This window comes from Carlito syrichta, unplaced genomic scaffold, assembly GCF_000164805.1.
Source record: "Carlito syrichta isolate Samal-C Ts95f unplaced genomic scaffold, Tarsius_syrichta-2.0.1 Scaffold315407, whole genome shotgun sequence".
Lineage (NCBI taxonomy): Eukaryota > Metazoa > Chordata > Mammalia > Primates > Tarsiidae > Carlito > Carlito syrichta.
In genome coordinates this window covers 637,318-654,981 of record NW_007259503.1, presented here as the reverse complement: position 1 = coordinate 654,981, position 17,664 = coordinate 637,318, and the positions used below count along the sequence as shown (strand labels likewise).

At 41.6% G+C, this 17,664-nt stretch overlaps 1 protein-coding gene across 1 annotated transcript in view; it reads right to left on the bottom strand.

Moving 5' to 3' along the window:
• The window catches only part of PTPN3 (protein tyrosine phosphatase, non-receptor type 3), a 158,701-nt gene that overhangs the window by 8,507 nt on the left and 132,530 nt on the right, over positions 1–17,664 (bottom strand). Inside the window, exons 20-22 of the mRNA XM_021706304.1 lie at positions 7,976–8,066; positions 7,645–7,706; positions 4,047–4,193 (exon numbers count right to left, since the gene is read on the bottom strand). Coding sequence (XP_021561979.1) covers positions 4,047–4,193; positions 7,645–7,706; positions 7,976–8,066 — 300 coding nt within the window. The remainder of the gene's footprint in view (positions 1–4,046; positions 4,194–7,644; positions 7,707–7,975; positions 8,067–17,664) is intronic.

Sequence of the window (17,664 nt, the reverse complement as noted above, 5' to 3'; positions counted from 1 at the left end):
AGAGTGAGACTCCAACTCAAAATAAATAAATAAATAAATAAATAAAAATAAAAAATAAATAAATAAAAATAACTGCATCATGAACTAAAAGACTTTATGCAACAGGAGAGTGGTGCTCCCATGAATTGTTTCTGAGACAATCTGGAGCATTTAGACAACAAGAAGTAACAGATTAACAGACCAGAGGAAGGCAAATACAATTCTCAAATGGGGAAATGACAAGGCAATAAACTTGATATCCATTATCTATAAAATACCAAAATACCAGAATGGCCCAGACCAGGGGCTGAAAGAGTGAGATGCTTGGTGGCACATTAGGAGAAGACTGAGTCTGCATCAAATAACACAGACTCATTCACAGACATGGTGGGAATGTGGTTCTTTTCCATGTGATATTTCTGGTTCTGCCATGGAGAGAGCCTCAGTTTGGGACCAAGACAGCTTCAACATGACCTTCCTAATAGTGCACCTTAACTCTATTTTTATAATAGCAAGTTAGAGTGAGAGAACAGGCCTCATACTCAGAGCCTGGAAGGAAAGAGCACTTAGAATTTTTTTTTTTTTTGATTTGGAGTCTCACTCTGTCACTCAGACTGGAGTGCAATGGCACGCTCACGGCCACTGCAGCCTCGACCTGCTGCACTCAGGGAATCCTTCTGCCTCAGCCTTCCAAGTAGCTGGAACTAGAGGCACGCACCACCATGCCCAGATAATTTTTTGATTTATTGTAGAGATGAGGTCTTGCCAAGTTGTCCAGGCTGGTCTCGAACCCGTGGGCTCAGGCAATCCTTTCACCTTGGCCTTCCAAAGTGCTGGGATTATAGACATGAGTCACCGTGCCCAGCCTAGAATGAATAATAACATTGTTTTGTGCTCTTTGTACTCTTACACATATCTTCTATTTATGGCAAGTGATACTGGACTTCCAGTTAAGAAATAACTTTCAAAAGAAATTTATTAAAGCAAACAAAAAAAGGTGCATTATTTAAAGAAAAATAATAAGTAATACTATAGTAAAAAAAATATAGTACAGTACTGGTAATAATGGTTAAGGTGGCACCCAACTTACTACTACTGCTACTGCTAACATTGATATAATTTTTTTTTTTTTTTTAGTTTGAGTCTTACTGTTGCCCAGGTTGGAGTGCAGTGGTATGCTCATGGCCACTGCAGCCTCAACCTGCTGGGCTCAGGTGATCCTCCCACCCACCTCAGCCTTTCAAGTAGCCAGAACCACAGGCATGTACCACCACGCCCAGCTAATTTTTGAATTTATTGTATAGACGAGGTCTTACCATGTTGCCTGGGCTGGTCTCGGACCCATGGGCTCAGGCAATCCTCTCTCCTGGGCCTCCTTGAGTGCTGGGATTACAGGCTTGAGCTACTGTGTCCGGCTTTACATAATACTTAATGTGACCAGCCTCAGTGGCTCAGCCTGTAATCTCAGCACTCTGGGAGGCCAAGGCGAGTGAAGTGCCTGAGTCCATGGGTTCGAGACCAGCCCAGACAACTTGGCAAGACCTCGTCTCTACAATAAATAAAAAATTAGCCAGGCATTGTAGTGTGCGCCTGTAGTTCTGGCTACTTGGAAGGCTGAGGTGGAAGGATCGACGGAGTACAGCAAATTGACACTGAGGTGACCATGAGCATGCCACTGCACTCCAGCCTGGGTGTCAGAGACTTCAACTCAAAAACAACAACAACAAATATGTATTGTATGCCAAGCACTCTTCCCAGAAAACTACCTGTAGTAACTCATCTAATTCCCCCACAATGCCATCAGGTGGGTACTATATTATTCTGTTTGACACAGAGAGGTTTTGTAGTTTTCGTAAGCCACACAGGTAGGAAGTGAAAGAGACAGGATCCAAACTCAGACTTCAAAGACTGCCTTCCTCCACACCATATCACAGCAAGCACTTGAGAAAAATCAATAGAACAATACTGTGAGCTAGCTCAGGTTCCCTTAATTCAAAAAGTGCTTAGGTAACTTCATTTCCTCTTAATTTTTTTTTTTACATCATAGAAGATAAAACAAAAATAGACAAAAATGAGACTTTCAGACAAAGCGATCAGATGATGCCATGGACCTGTTGCATTGTTGTTTCAGCTAAGCTTCTGGCAGTCTCTCATGGTGACTGGGTGGATGAGTTGGAGAAACGGCAGAAGACAAGCAGAGCTGTGAAGATGAACAACTGCTCCTCAACATGTGCCCTCGATGCCTCTGACTAACTGCATTCTAGAGGGTGTCTACTGTCTCTTGAGGACATTAAAATTTTTTAGGAGTGACTTATGTGATGAGATGACTGTGGTCAAATCTGTGTATGACAAGAAGCTAGGGGTGAGGGCCAACACAGAGCAGACAGGAGAGGCCAAAAAGCCCCCAAGCATTTTCTAAAGGTCAGATCTGAGGGCTAAATCCAACTCATGATGATGGTGATTACGCAAAACCACAGCTAACATTTGTTGGACACTGCAACATGCAGTTCTCTAAGCTTTTTATACATATTGCCTCAGCCTTCACAAACCCTCCAAGGTGGGTACTATTACTGTCTCCACTTTACACACAGGAAGACTCAGTAGCAATAAGTAACTTGCTCCAGAGGAATTATGTTCTGAACCCAGACAGACTGGCTTCAGCGTGCTATATGAAGCGCTAAGAGTCAAGGGCATGAACACACAATGGGGAGACTGGCTCAACAGCAATATCAAGACAAAGATCACACAATTTCGGCTGACCACAAGCTTAATGGAAGCCTGAGGTTATTTTCAGATATCGCAAGGGGCAACACATAAAAGAGAGGGGTAACTTATTTTGTGTCTTTTGTGCAGCAGAACCAGATGGGGTGGAGGTTAAAGCCACATGCATTTCAGCTTGCTGGGAAGAGGAATTTTTTTAAAATCCAGAGCTGAGCACTCACAGCATGACCCCTGGAAGTGTTTTAGCTGAAGAGGGAGCCCTCTGTCTTGCACAACACATAAAAAGACCCTTTGAGGCCCAATATGGTGGCCCATGCCTGTAATAAGCCAAGTGCTTTGGGAGGCTGAGGTGGGAGGATTGCTTGAGGCCAAGAGTTTGAGACCACCTGGGAAACATAGCAAGATCATGTCTCTACACAAAATTAAAAAAATTAGCCAGGTGTGGTGGTGAGTGTCTATAGTTACAGCTACTTAGGAGGTTGAGGCAGGAGGATTGCTTGAGCCCAGAAGGTTGAGGCAATGGTGAACCATGATCATGCCACTGCACTCCAGCCTGGGTGACAGAATGAAACCCTGCCTCTTAAAAAAGAAAAGAAAAAAAAAAAAAAAAAGGCCCTTTGCAATCCACAAAGCTCTGTAGAATTAGTAGGAATTCTCATTTTGTTTTAGGTGAGAGGGTAGAATGATTTCAGATGTATTATCCATCCCAATTACTATGTATTCTGATTTTTGCCATGAATTTATTTGGCATTCTGAACTACACACTAAGGAGGGAACCTGGGAGGAAGTGACGCACAGATCATTCAAAGCAGGTGGCCCCAAAACCAGTGAATTCAAAAAAACAAAGCAGGTGGTTCAAAATTAATTTATACTTGGTTTTGGAATATATTTCTGAGTATAGGTTTCATAATGAAGTTAAGGAATTCATAATACAGGTATCCTTGCATACTGACTTCTGTTATATGATCAGAGGTCTGTTTCTATGGAAAATGGCAGAGTGATGTAGTTTCTCCTACTTTTTATGGCCACTGTTAATAAGAATGCACACTGCTCTTTCAGGTCCAGCATTTGTCCTGGTGGGCGAGGCCACTGCCAGCATAGGGGCTGTGGGGCAGGGGAGGTGAGGCCATGGGAACTGTACTCTGGCTAGTTATAATGGATCCAAGCCAGGACTGGGCAGGAAGAAGGCTGAGTTTCCCATCACCGGAGGTGTCCATTGGCAGCTTTGTACAGGAGATGTAGGGTCACATAGGGGCTAGGCCAGAAGACACCACGGACACTTTCTAGCCCTGAGAATTATGTTCCACAGAGTTACTGCACACATCTGTGGAAATCAAGCCACTTACCCGCCCTCGCTCTGTGAGAGTTGTCAACATGACAACGAGTGACAGCTTCTGATCCCAGACAACTTGCCAAAACTGTGCACAGGTATGTGGCAGGGGTCCCTGAGCGGCAATATACTTGTTCACAAGGTTAGCAGCAGGAATCTCCATCTGGTAAAAGATTGGTAAGGCGTTAGCATTTGCTACTGTCACAGGTGGACAGAGAACTGGATTATAATTTCTTCTACTTGCTAACTGACATCACAACAGAAAATATATTTATTAATTCACAATAAATTAAAAACAAAGGTTATTTATAAAAATCCTTGAAAAATATTTGACAATGCTAGAATAAGATCTTTAAGATAAAACTGTATAATATTCCACAGGCAAAAATCAGAAATATACCACCTCGTTGGTGGAAGAGTTTAAATGGTTTTCACTGTTCTATCTTAAACATAATCAATGTCGGTCATCTGCATTTTCATCAGTACATACCAATCCCACTCCCAAGTGTTTTCCTATGCAGGGCTTTCTATCAAAATCTGTATAGTTTTATTTAAGGTATAAACTGGCCAGGTGTGGTGGTGGCTCATGCCTGTAATCCCAGCATTTTGGGACACCGAGGCAGGAGACTCACTTGAGCCCTGGAGTTCAAGACCAGCCTAGGCAATATAGTGAGTCCTCATCTCTACAAAAAATAAAAAAAATTAGCTGGTTGTAGTGGTGTGTGCCCATAGTTCTAGTTACTTGGGAGGCTGAGGTAGAAGGATCACTTAAGCACAGAAGGTCGAGGTTGCAGAGAGCCACTGCATTCCAGCCTAGGTGACAGAGTGAGACTTCAACTTAAAAAAAAAAAAAAAAAAAAGCATAATCCATACAGGTCTACACCATCAAATCTTGCTGCACTTTGCTTTCTGCATGGTTTCCTGCTTGTATCATGAAGTTGGTCGATCTTCCCTTTTTCCCCTCTGGACCAAGTCCTTTCTAATGAAAGAATATTCAGGATCTGTTGAGCTTTGAGTGGCACTGTGATTCACCCATTCTGAGGTGGGCAGGGTAAACAGAGGCTCTTGATTCCTAGTTTGGCGGGTGCTTGGGTTAATGGCTTCCTCATCCCTGGAATAACATGAAAAGGCTGGATCTCGCAATGTGGCTGCCATTTCTGAAGCTCTGCTTTTAAGATGCCAGGAATGTGGAAATGTGGGTTAATGAATAAGTGGAATTATTTTGGAATAAGTGGAATCAGTGACCAGGCCAATTTTTATTAGGGAAGTTCTTGATATTTTGTTAAAACTTGAGACCTTAATCTGAGAAGTCACCTGTCTGTTTAGGTCAGGGGTTGGCCGACTACATAGGCTCTGAAGGTCAAATATGTCTGCCACTTTGCAAGCTAAGAGTGGCTTTAAATATTTTTAAATGTAGCTGGGTGTGGTGGCATGTATCTGTATTTCCAACTACTTGGAAGGCTGAGGTGGAAGGATCGCCTAAGTCCAGCAGGTCAAGGCTGTAGTGGCCATGAGAGTGCCACCGTACCCCAGCATGGGCGACAAGAGTGAGACTCCAACAACAACAAACAATTTTTTAATGGGTCAGCCATGGTTGCTCACACCTGTAATCTCAACACTTTGGGAGGCTGAGATGAAAGAATTGGGTGGGCAATATAGTGAGGACCTATCTCTACAAGAAATAAAAAATTCAGCCAGGATAGGTGGCATGTGCCTGTAGTCCCAGCTACTTGGGAGGCTGAGACCAGGAGGTCGAGGCTGCAGTGAGCTTTGATTGTGTCACTCTACTATAGCCTGGGCAACAGTGTGAGACACTGACTCAAATTTTTTGAGTTGGAGTCTCACTCTGTAGCTCAGACTGGAGTGCAGTGGCTGCTCCCAGCCACTGCAGCCTTGACCTGCTGGGCTCTGGCGATCCTTCCACCTCAGCCTTCCAAGTAGCTAGAACTACAGGTGCGCGCTACCATGCCCGGCTAATTTTTTGATTTATTGTAGAGATGAGGTCTCGCCAAGTTGCCCAGGTGGGTCTCGAACCCGCAGGCTCAGGCAATCCACTCACCTCAGCCTCCCAAAGCACGGGATTACAGGCTGAGCCACTAAGCCCGGCAAAAAAATTGTTTTAAAAAAGTTTTTTTTGAGTTGGAGTCTCACTCTGTCACCCAGGCTGGAGTACAGTGGCACATTCACGGCCACCGCAGCCTTGACCTGCTGGACTTTGGTGATCCTTCTGCCTCAGCCTTCCAAGTAGCTGGAACTGACCCACGCCACCACGCCTGGTTAATTTTTGTGATTTATTGTACAGCAAGGTCTCACCGAGTTCTCCAGAGTGGTCTCGTACCCCCGGGACTCATGTAATCCTCTTGCCTTGGCCTCCCAAAGTGCTGAGATTGCACACAGAGCCACCACTCCTGGCCTTTAATGGTTACATTTTAAATACAAAGACCAAATATTTACTATTTGGCCTGCTACAGAAAAAGTCTGCTGACCCCAGGTTTAGATGAAAGAAAGTAAAGGTTAGAGGCCAAGTAAGTTGTCCAAGATGCATTTTCTTTTCTTTTCTTTTTTGAGTCGGGATCTCACTCTGTGTTCCAGACTGGAGTGCAGTGACATGCTCACAGCCACCGCAGACACAACCTGCTGGATTCAGGCAATCCTTCAGCCTCAGCCTTCCAAGTAGCTGGAACTACAGGTGTGTGCCACCATGCCTAGCTAGTTTTTTGATTTATTGTAGAGACGAGGTCTCACCAAGTTGCCCAGGCTGTTCTCGAACCCCTGGACTCAGGTAAGCCTCTTGCCTCCAACTCCCAAAGTGCTGGGATTACAGGTGTAAACCACTGCACCTGGCTCAAGATGCATTTTCAAAGAGAAAATGAATGCTTTCCCCATAGTTCATAAAACCTGTCTTTTTCTTTTTGGGTTATATGTACAGAGGAGGTTTTATTTTTCTTCTTGAGGCAGCATGACACTAATAACATGGAGAAAAACACAGAAAGTTACAAACATACCACTAGCAAAAACAAACACCTAAATGACAGCAGCCCAGGTCAGAGGCACTTGGATGATGGAATTAGAAACACAATGAGGCTGACCTCGGTGGTTCAGCCTGTAATCCCAGCACTTTGGAAGGCTGAGGTGAATGGATTGCCTGAGCCTGTGGGTTTGAGACCCACCCGGGCAACTTGGGGAGACCTCATCTTTATAATAAATCAAAAATTAGCTGGGCGTGGTAGTGTGTGCCTGTAGTTCTGGCTACTTGGAAGGCTGAGGTGGAAGGATCGCCGAGGTCGAGGCTGCGGTGGCCAGGAGCATGCCACTGCACTCCAATCTGGGCGACAGAGTGAGACTTCAACTCAAAAAAAAACAAAAAACAAAAAGAAAAAGAAACACAATGAGGTTGCCTTCATCTTCTGTTAGCTTTGTGACTTTTCATATTGTTTAATCTCTCTGAACCTTAGTTTTCTCCTCTGTGAAATTAGAATGTCTTCCTCCCATGACTATGGTCATGTTAAAAGGAGGTGGTGAACAGGAAAGCCCGCAAAGCCCAACTCAGCCCCTCACAGCCCTTGTTACAAGGATGAATGTGCTCTTTCTTATCATCCGGATTCCAAACTTACGTTCACATAACTTGCATTAATATAATCTTCATTTCCCTGCAGTAATACCCGGGTGGTGTCATCTGTTGGGGAGAAAAATCCACCGATTATTCTGAGCAGTATTTTTATCATACCAAGTAAACAAGAGTTCAGTTCCCAGCCCCATCTGCAGCTTTGCTTCATTAGCATAAACACTATTCCCCAACTGTTCAGAGTCTGAAATGGCTGCAATAAAGACGGTGGTGTTTACAGACACACTGAAAATTGTTCCAGAATACCAGACAATCTGTTTTAAAAAGGGAAACATTATCTCAGTGTAGGGGAGAAGGAGGCATTCATGCCGGATACTCACAAGGCAGCACATCTTTATATCGGTTTTTGTCCAAATTTTGAGGCAGCTTTGCAAACGTGATGGCCAAACCTGGCTTTTTTCTGTAGAGTTGCTATGTGACAGATAGAAAAAAAAAAAAGTCATTGCAAAAAACAGCTATAAAGAAAGTGTGAAAACATACTTTACCATGCCTGACACAAAAATCTTAACATTTTAAAGTAATTATGTGTTATATATGAAAGAAAATCTTCCCATAAGAAATTCTACTTCTATAATTCCATGAGAAACTGACTACATTCTTTAATAATTTTGTTTTAAATTCGAGGCTCTTTGAGAAAAATAAGCCACAGGAAGGAGTCTGAGTCACAGATAATGGATCATGATAAGTAAAACTTTATCTTCATTGACAAGAGCTAAAAGCAAGTAGAAGGAGAAGCATTCTGACTCAAAATCAAATGGAAATCATCTAAATTAGCCTAAAATCATTTCCCTCCAATTCAATGGAGTGAACCACATCCTTTGCTTAAGAAAGAAAGCATTTCATTCATCACTTCAGAAGTATATTTCCACAGGAAAAACATTTATCCCAATACAAAATAAACTTCATTTGAAGAGGTATTTCCTTACATATGTAACTACTACCAAAAATCCTAATCAAAAACAATCTTTGTATATCCACAAGCACGTATTTAGATACGTTTGTACAGTACGTGATGTGATTTTTACAACAGCCCTGTGAAAGGTGTTAATAGTATTCTCATTGTGCAAGTGGGAGTCCAGAGGGTAAATGCTTTGCTCAAGATCACAGATAAGAGGATGAATTTAGATTTGCCTCCAGCTTGTGTTTTCTTTTTTTATATGCAACTGTTTTACCCTTTAAGCCTTTTTCATCAGCAATTTTTTATTAACTATGAGAATTTTAAAACACAACTTTGTTTTTAATGTTGAAAGTGGTCTAAGCTTTTTGCAAAAAAATTGGGAAAGTCAAACTAATCTAAAAAAACCCCCTGTAATTTCACAATACTGAGATGACGTTTTCATATATTTTCTCTAGCTTATTTTTTCTGTGCATACATGTATATAAATGTACATAAGTATACACATAAGCACATATAATAGTTATACTATACATTTTTAAAAACAAAAAATGAGAGCTATATGTTGGCTCTTCTCATGTTAGATTCTATGCAACCCAAGCATCCTAAAAGAAGACAATATGTATTCCTTAGAAAAAGTTTCAAAGTCTAAAATTTGGGGAAATAATTATTTTATATTCTATGACTCTCTAAAAAGACAAGTCCTAAAATGCAAATATTTGTTTAATTCTGATTAGCTGAGAATTTCTCAAGCTAATATGGCCACAGAAGTGTTCAGTATCTTAAAGGAGTGTTCTGGAATATAACATCCATAATTTTGAAACCTGTTTTTCTCTACTTATTATATAGTATTTATTTCCTCATGTCATTAAATATTTTTTACACATTGGTTTTTAATGGCTCAATAATCTAGTGTACTGTAATTTATTTTAACCTTTCACCTTCTTTTTTCATTAGGCTGCTTTCAATTTCTTTACTCTTATCAAGAACAGAATTACTGCATCAAAGCATATTTTTAAGGACTTCAATACATACAACCAAGTTGCCCTACAGGGATGTCTAAGACTGCATGGTTAGTTCACCAAATTATGGCCAACATCTTCAACTAAGATGTCTTTGCAATTTGAATAGGGAAGGTGAACATTTTTTCTCCTATTTTTTTGCAAATTGTGTTGTTCTGTAAACTGGTTCCTGTTAGTCTGTTTCTCTCTTATTAAATAAAGAAATTGCACAGAACTCCCCAGAAGAGAACATGGAGAGTTTGGGTCATAATGATAGTACTAGATCTTATGCACTTGCCAAATGTTTACAATTTCCAAACACTCCAATGGTTCAGCTATTCATCACTTTTACAGTTCAGTTCATAACAATCAAGTAGCTGCTGAATAACTTCTTAAATATCTGCAAAAATTTAACAAACTCTGCAAGCTCATTTTAGAAATAAGCTCATAATTTATTGGAGGTTTTGGTATGATTCTGGCAAAAGGAGGACATCTGAGTCAGCCAAATTTACCTAAATGGCATTTCATTTCTAACTGATTAAGTGTGCATGATCAACAATTATGTGAATATACAATTAAGTGAATAAAATCAGTAAAGCTAACCTGGTGGTAAAAAGAGATTGCTTCCAAACAAAAAAATGTAAATGTAATCAACCTGAGATGGTCTAGCAGAAAAGCATACATACAGCAAAGGCTTTAATTACCATAAAATTTGAAATGTATCTCAACAGATCACTATCTGTTGACCAGATTGTAAAGTACCAAGATAAGTTGTAGAACAAAAAGTACTATGATGGTGTTTAAAAATTTTTAAGTGTGCACACTCTGGGCTTTATCCAACAGAAATATATAAAGATACATTATCAAGGAGGTTTTTCTGTAGCAAAATATTTATTTGCAGAAAACTGGAAAACTGGAAACAGCCTGAATAGTCCCCATAGGGAGAAGTGTTGATTTAATTATGGTACAGTCATACCACAAAATTCTGTGCAAGTGGTAAAAAGAATAAGATAAAAGTAGAGATTTAGAAGAACATTCACTCATCTACTTTTAAGGAAAAATTGCAAGTTACTGAATAATATATACACTGATGATCCTATTTATACAATAGTAGCATACACATACAGTGTCTATAATGTGTATACACACAGTCCTGTGTGTGTGCACTTATGCATGTATATAAAAAATATTTGCATGAGCACTGAAAGAAGTATGGAAGGATACATTAGAAATTGTCATTTGTAAATTATAACGAAGGAAGAAACTGAAGGGTAAAGAGATCAGGAGAAGACTATTAGTTTCACTTTGGTCATTTCTGAATTATTTGAATTATTACAATGAGAATGATTATTTAAAAAATTCAAATGAAGTGAGAAAACGAAATACAACAAAAGAAATCTATTTATAGGCTGGGCATATGGCTCATATCTGTAATCCTAGTGACTCAGGAGACTGAGGTGGGAGGATCACTTGAGGCCAGTAGTGTGAGACCTCAAAGCTCCTGTCTCTTAAAATTTTTTCCAAAAATAGCCAGGCATAGTGGTGTATGCTTATAGTCCCAGTTACTTGGGAGGCTGAGGCAGAAGGATTCCTTGAACCTAGGAGTTTGAGGCTGCATTGAGCTATGATGATGTCACTGCACTCCAGCTTGGATGACAGCGAGACCTCATCTCCAAGGGGGAAAAAAAAAAGAAATCTACTTACAAAATTAAAAATACAACATTTTTACAAAAAGCTGGGTAAGCAAATCAAAGTAAAGACCATCCCATCCGTTGGAAGGTTTGACCACATACTCATATTGATGATGTCTGTCTTGCAAAGGCTAATACTGAAGGGGACTGAAACAATTTAGTAGAAACAGTCTTCAAACACTAAGTTTTTGAAGTGTTAAGAGTGTTTGAAGTATTAAGAGTTGACTTTCGAGTTCCTGAAATTTATCGACTTATCTTGAAATTTATCTTCTCCAGACACCAGGGGCTGCTCAGTGGGCTGGCTATGGAAGCACTGCTGAGGAGAGGGTGGTGGGGAATGGAAAGCATTGTGTGGGAGCACAGCTATGTTCTTTTGGAAGGACCAAGGATGGAAGGGAATACTGGCCAGAATTTGAGACAAGGCTTTTAAAAGAATTGCTCATTGGAAAAATAACAATTTTGCTTCTATTATTCCTGGGCTGAAGGTATGTGAGGCAGACAAGCTCTCCTAGTTACAGAAGATCTCCCTAAATTCTGTCCTAGAATGGGAGCTACCGGGAGACTGAGAGGCAGGGTCACAGGGACAGAGGATTACAAAACCATTTAGTTTTATGAAAAACTATCAATTTTTATGTCCTAAAATGCTTTGTTCTCATCCTATCAAGTGTAGCCATAGGAAGCTCTCAAACTACGCGTAAATTATAGAAAGATCAGCTGAGAGGGGGTTGCTAAGGAACAACTGTATTGAAATTACAGTATCAATATCAGCAGCTCTGGCCTCCAAAGACAAAAACATTGAACAGTGGGAGCAGACGCTCTCCAGTGGGATAAGATCAGAAGACATGATTTTCTAGTTTAAACATTTCTCCTTTGACTGAGTCACCTAATATTACAGAGGGCATCGGGAGATGGCTGTGATCTCCTCAGTCTTCTCACTCAACCAACGATGTGAAATCTAGTCATATCCCTCATGTGAGGGCTTCAGTCACCCAACTGGCTCGAGCCAGAGGATGCTGGCAAGGCCCAGCCCAGCAGAAGGAAGCATTCTATCAATTCTATGATACTAGCAGATAAGGGGAATTCTCACTGGAATTCGCAAAGGCTAATTGGCAGAAACAGATTGCCTTTCATGCCCTCAACAATAACCCAGAGTCAAATTCAGAGTAACATCTTTTAAAATAGCTGCTTACTATCTGCTTCCTGTATCAGGCACTGCGCAGTTATCTTCATGAAGGCAGGTCTCCTGTTTGCTTTGCTCACCACCATAAACCCCGGGCTAGCACAGTACCTTGCACATAGTAGATGCTCAATAAAAATGTGCAGAGCAAAGGAATAATGGGATCTGCTGTTTTCAAAAAAAGGGTGCAACACACATGAATAAAACACAACCGACGGTTTCAAAGCAGTTTCTGCTTTCTTAGACCTAGTGCCATATCATTAGGCGAAGGGTAGCTCGTTTTTCTTAAAGGCCCTAGCCAAGAAAGAATGTTTTCCTAGTTAATTTGGTAGATATTAACAATTCACTCATCAAGGGCAGCTTGTCCACACTGGGGACATCCCTTTTCCATTGTACCTGCACAAGCCAGAGGGCAAGAGATATACCTAGAGGGTCTTAGAGCCTCTGTCTATCTCCTCATGGTCAGTTGAACTGAAATTGTTGCTAGTAACTTTTGGGCCATCAACAATACTCCTTTCCATGCATGGTCCCAGATGTAGATTTGACTGCAGGCATACTTAACAAGTATACTTGCAGGGCCCATTCACAGACAGATACACAGTAACTAGCTGAGGCAGCACTTCTTTTGGTGGGCCCCTGGCACTTAGCCCCCCATGTGCTCTGCAAATTTCAGAAACATTATACTGACAAAGTTTCCCTGTCTTAAAAAAAGAAACTATGTTTTAAAAAATGCATTCTTTTTAGGGATGGGTTTGAATCTTGAAGGGACAGGTGATTTGCCCTCGCTCTCACTAACTACAGGTGTCTTTTAAACCTCTCATCAAGTTTTCAACTACCTTTGCCCTTCCAAATGCAACTTTTATAACAATCAAGGGAGCCAGTGAGTCACTTGTTTTGACACTAATGGGCATTTCCTCTAATGGGCGATGCAGACATGAGTGGGAGAAAAACGGAGACGACGGCTTCTGGTTTTGGTGAGGATAGACGATGCAATGCGGAAGTGGGAGGTCGGGGTATCTGAGTTTGTCATGCCAGCCGGTGGGCTCTCGTAGCTACTGCTGTCAACTATCAACCAGGGGAGGGGGACATTCCCTTGCAGTGTTCCTCATTTTCTACCAACTGAATTCTATGAACCTCCCAAGAGGTCTTCACTAACAGTATACAAGGAGGCAGGGAAACTGCGAGTCACCTGGTCACAGGATGAGAATGGATACAAGGGTCTTTTGTTTGCTGGGAAGCTGGTTCTCCCATAAAGGACAAATGGACATTCTCTCTAAGCTTTTAACCAGGGATGTCTATAACAAATGCATATCCTGTACTGTACTTAAATGGGAACTTCGACTCAGGAGAAAACATGGATGAAGCCACAAGCTATTCTTAGGAAGGAACAAACCTGTGGCTGAGCTGATGAATTCTTCAAAGGACACCATCCTGGAGGTGGTAACTTCGGGGCCAGTGTGAGCCCCAAGTCTCCTCCTTTACATAAGAGATGAGGAACATCCTACCTTGGCTGAACGAAGCACAGTATTTAGGCAGTTTTAGGCCAGTCACAAAAGCTGCCAAACGGCTCCCATTGATCCACTGATGTAGCTTATGTGGTGGTGTTGCTGATAGAGGAAGGGCCGCCCCCACCTGCACTGGAGGATGGGGGGGGCATTGTGTGCTGCTGCTGATGGGCTAGACTTCCAGATTTAGCATATATTCTAATCCTAGCTCCACCTCCAACTAGGTCAGTGACGCTAGGCAAGTCCTCCAGCCTCTCTGAGCGTCATTTTCACCACTTATGAAAGAGTGACTCTAATGATTCTGGCCATTACATATTTCACAGAACTGTTGTGAGAGTCAACAGACACAACATATGTGCACCACACTTGGGAGATTCCAAAGTGCTATAGAAATGCTAATTATTATTATGTGTGATTTTATTACAACTGGAACCAAATGCTTTCTGGAGACACATTTGAGATTGTTTACTGAAAGCCACGGAGGGACAGGAGGGATGGGGGGGGATTCCCTTAATGCAAAAAATGCTCCAAAGCAAGGTTGCTGGAAGCCAGCTCTCCATCACAGAAGGGATTTTCTCTACCACCTGGCTACCCCAGGGCAGGCACTTTGTGTGGTGATGTGGGGTGGTGTGGACACCTGCTGTGGACCTTGCTAGAAACCAGACCATATTCCTGCTCCAGTCCAGGGCACACTCCCATCAGCCAAGCCGCCCACCTGCCCACTGCACTGGAGAAGTAGAGAACCAGAACAGCCAAGACTCGAGTTAGACAGCCCAGTGCTCCAAACTCAGTGCAACGGGATCACTTCTTGTGTGATTGGACATGTTCTTGACTCTTGGGGGGGAGGTGTCTCTGTTTGTAAATAACAATAGCTGTTCCCTTTTATGGCATTCTTACCATGTACTAGACAATGCATTAAGTATTCACCTCATTTAACTCTTAAAACCAGCCCATGAGAAACCCAATTTATAGAGAGGAAGCAGAGGCCACAGAGCTAAAGGGACGTGTCTGAGGTCACACAGGAAGGGTGGAGCCAGGATTTAAAGTCTGTCTGGCTCTGTGTGGCTAAAGAGCCTCTCAGATCTTTCCTAGCTCTGATGTAATGCTATTTTAATAATAAGCCTCACAGGTCAACGGCATCTTGCAGTTTCCAAGGGTTATTAAACAGTGGTTAAGGGAATAACCACTGTGGAGTTAGTCTGCCTCATTTCCAACCAGGCTCTGCCATTTAATGCGAGACCTTGGAGAGGTCACTTAATCTGTCCGAGACTCTGTTCCCTCATCTCTACAGTGGGGATGATGACAGCATCTACATGGGGCTCTTGTGAGAATTACCTAGGATGATGTCCTTGAAAGCCCTTGGCACAAGGTAAGTGCTCATTAAGGGCTTCCTTTCATCTAGTTTCTCATTTGATCTCATTTCCTTTCGTATTTCTCTCCTCCAGCAGCTCTGGAAGACATCTTTCCCCCACACAAGATGCTCCACTGAGCCTAGGGTTCCTTGGGGGCAGTAAGGGATGACGGAAGAGGTTGGGCTCTGTGGACCCCACCAGCTCCATCACACAGCTGTCAGCTTTCATCCATTCTGTATTTTAGAATTCTGTAAAATATTTTGTTTTTAAAAAGGGGTTTCTGCTTAATTTCTAGGAAATGTATGGACTCAATGAAGGAAACGTGTACAGATTAAAATGTAACCCCAAAGTGTGTGGGCTCTCCATTTCTTATGCTATCATTCAACTATGCCCTCCCAAGGCAAGCTGGAGGAAGCACAGCTGTGGGATAACAGTTCTGGTTTGATCTTCACCTCTCATCCGCTGGAGCAGCTTGTGCATCAAAACCTCTGGTGGTCTTGTTAAAAGTCCCAGTATCTGGGTCTCATCCCAGCATGGCTGATTCAGTATCTGTGGGTTGAGACCCAATTTAACAAGCTCCCCTGGTGATTTCCATACAAGTGGTCAGAGGGTCATCATTTGGGAAACACAGGTAGGGGACAGGGCAGGTACTTCTCTCTAAAGCCTTTAAAAACTTCTTAAACAGCTGATGAGCACTTTTCAGAGAAAATCTTCTGTGGGTTTCCCCTATGTAAAAAACACACCAAAGTGGAGCCACCTGAGTTGGAGAAGGCTTCATGGAGCACTACTAAAGACCGAGCTTTGGGTTCTTCCTTAGGGAGAGCCCACAGCGCCTCCTTGTGGACGATTTGATCAAATGGAAGCAATTCTCGCTGGGTTGAAGGACTTCCATCACCTGGAGACAATGCCTGGGACTCCTCCCTGCGCTGTCCATACCAGGTAGGCCTACCTCCTTATGCTTTATGCTAGCTGACACCCCATGAGACGCACTCATCTGTGTGCAGGCTGTGACCTCCCTGGAATACACTCCTGACACACTTCATCCCATCCACCCTTTATTAATGCCCCATCTCATCCCAGAGTAACTCCTGAAACCCTCTCACCTCCAGTTGCTATAGATGATACATTCTGTATATACAAAAAAAAAATCTTACCCTGTCTTGGTCTTTAGCTGTTCCTGGGATTCATGATACATCCCTTGCCCCCCCCCCCCAATACACTAAAATTAGACTGTAAGCTCCCTCATCAAGTTCCCGATCCAGTGTTTAGTACATGGGAAATACCTATGACACACTTGCTAAATGAATAAATGACTTCACAGTGACTTTCCCATCCTCTCCAATACCAAAAAATAATACAACTGATATAGTCTGCAGTTGGTTTTTAAATTCTTCCTTGCTTCGATTATTTTGAAGAGTGTGAAAATATTAATAAGTTTTACTATTTAACATGTATATTTTAATTGTGAACTTCTTTGCAAGGGCAGAGAAGATAACCTCTGCATTTTCTTCTTTTTAAACCACACCTTATACAATCTTTTCCTCCACTGAAATAAAGGGCTATTTTCTTTGGTAGAATACAATATTCATTCTAAATCTATAAATTCTATCCTCTTATCCAGATTTCATTTCCACAACATACAAGCTTAATTTCTGTTTAATATTATCTGTCAAGGCAGTTAATTAAAAGTTTAAAATTCCCTGTTGATTTTTTTTTGAGGGGAGTCAATTACCTTTACTTTTTGACTTGCAGGTTTCTGCTTTCTACTGCAAGTCAATACATATGGCTTTAATGTATTTTCACATTCTCTGCCTTCCAGCATTGTAAAATAAACCCTCCTCTCACTCAAAGTTTTTTGCTTTGCATTCCTTTTTTGTTCAATATTCATATTACAATGCCTTCCTGGATCACTTTGCAGTCACACAGATTTGAAAAACGTCTGAGCTTTGCTTCTTTTTCCTTTATATGGCTTTCTAATATATAATGTATTGCTGATTTCTGTTTCTGAATCCCATCTGAGACTCTCTTCCTGAATTTATGAACCCAGAGACTGTTATTATGTTATTTTTAATCACGGTCTATTTTCTTTTACTGGTCTATTTTATCCTTCTTTTGTGTTCTTTCTTCTATTACCTCTTACTGCAGGAAACTATTGTTTTCTTTCACTTTTAAATACATTTAGAACAGAAACATATTCTATTTAATTCTGTTAATGGTCAGTAAAGCTGACTTAAAAATGGAGTCTCCTTTGGTCTTTTTTTTTTGTTTTATAACAAGTCTGTGTGGTCCCTGTCAATAGTCTTAATCCAGCTGAGCTCGGTGGCTCAGCCTGTAATCCTGAGCCTTTGGGAGGCTGAGATGAGTGGATTGCCTGAGCCTGCGGGTTCA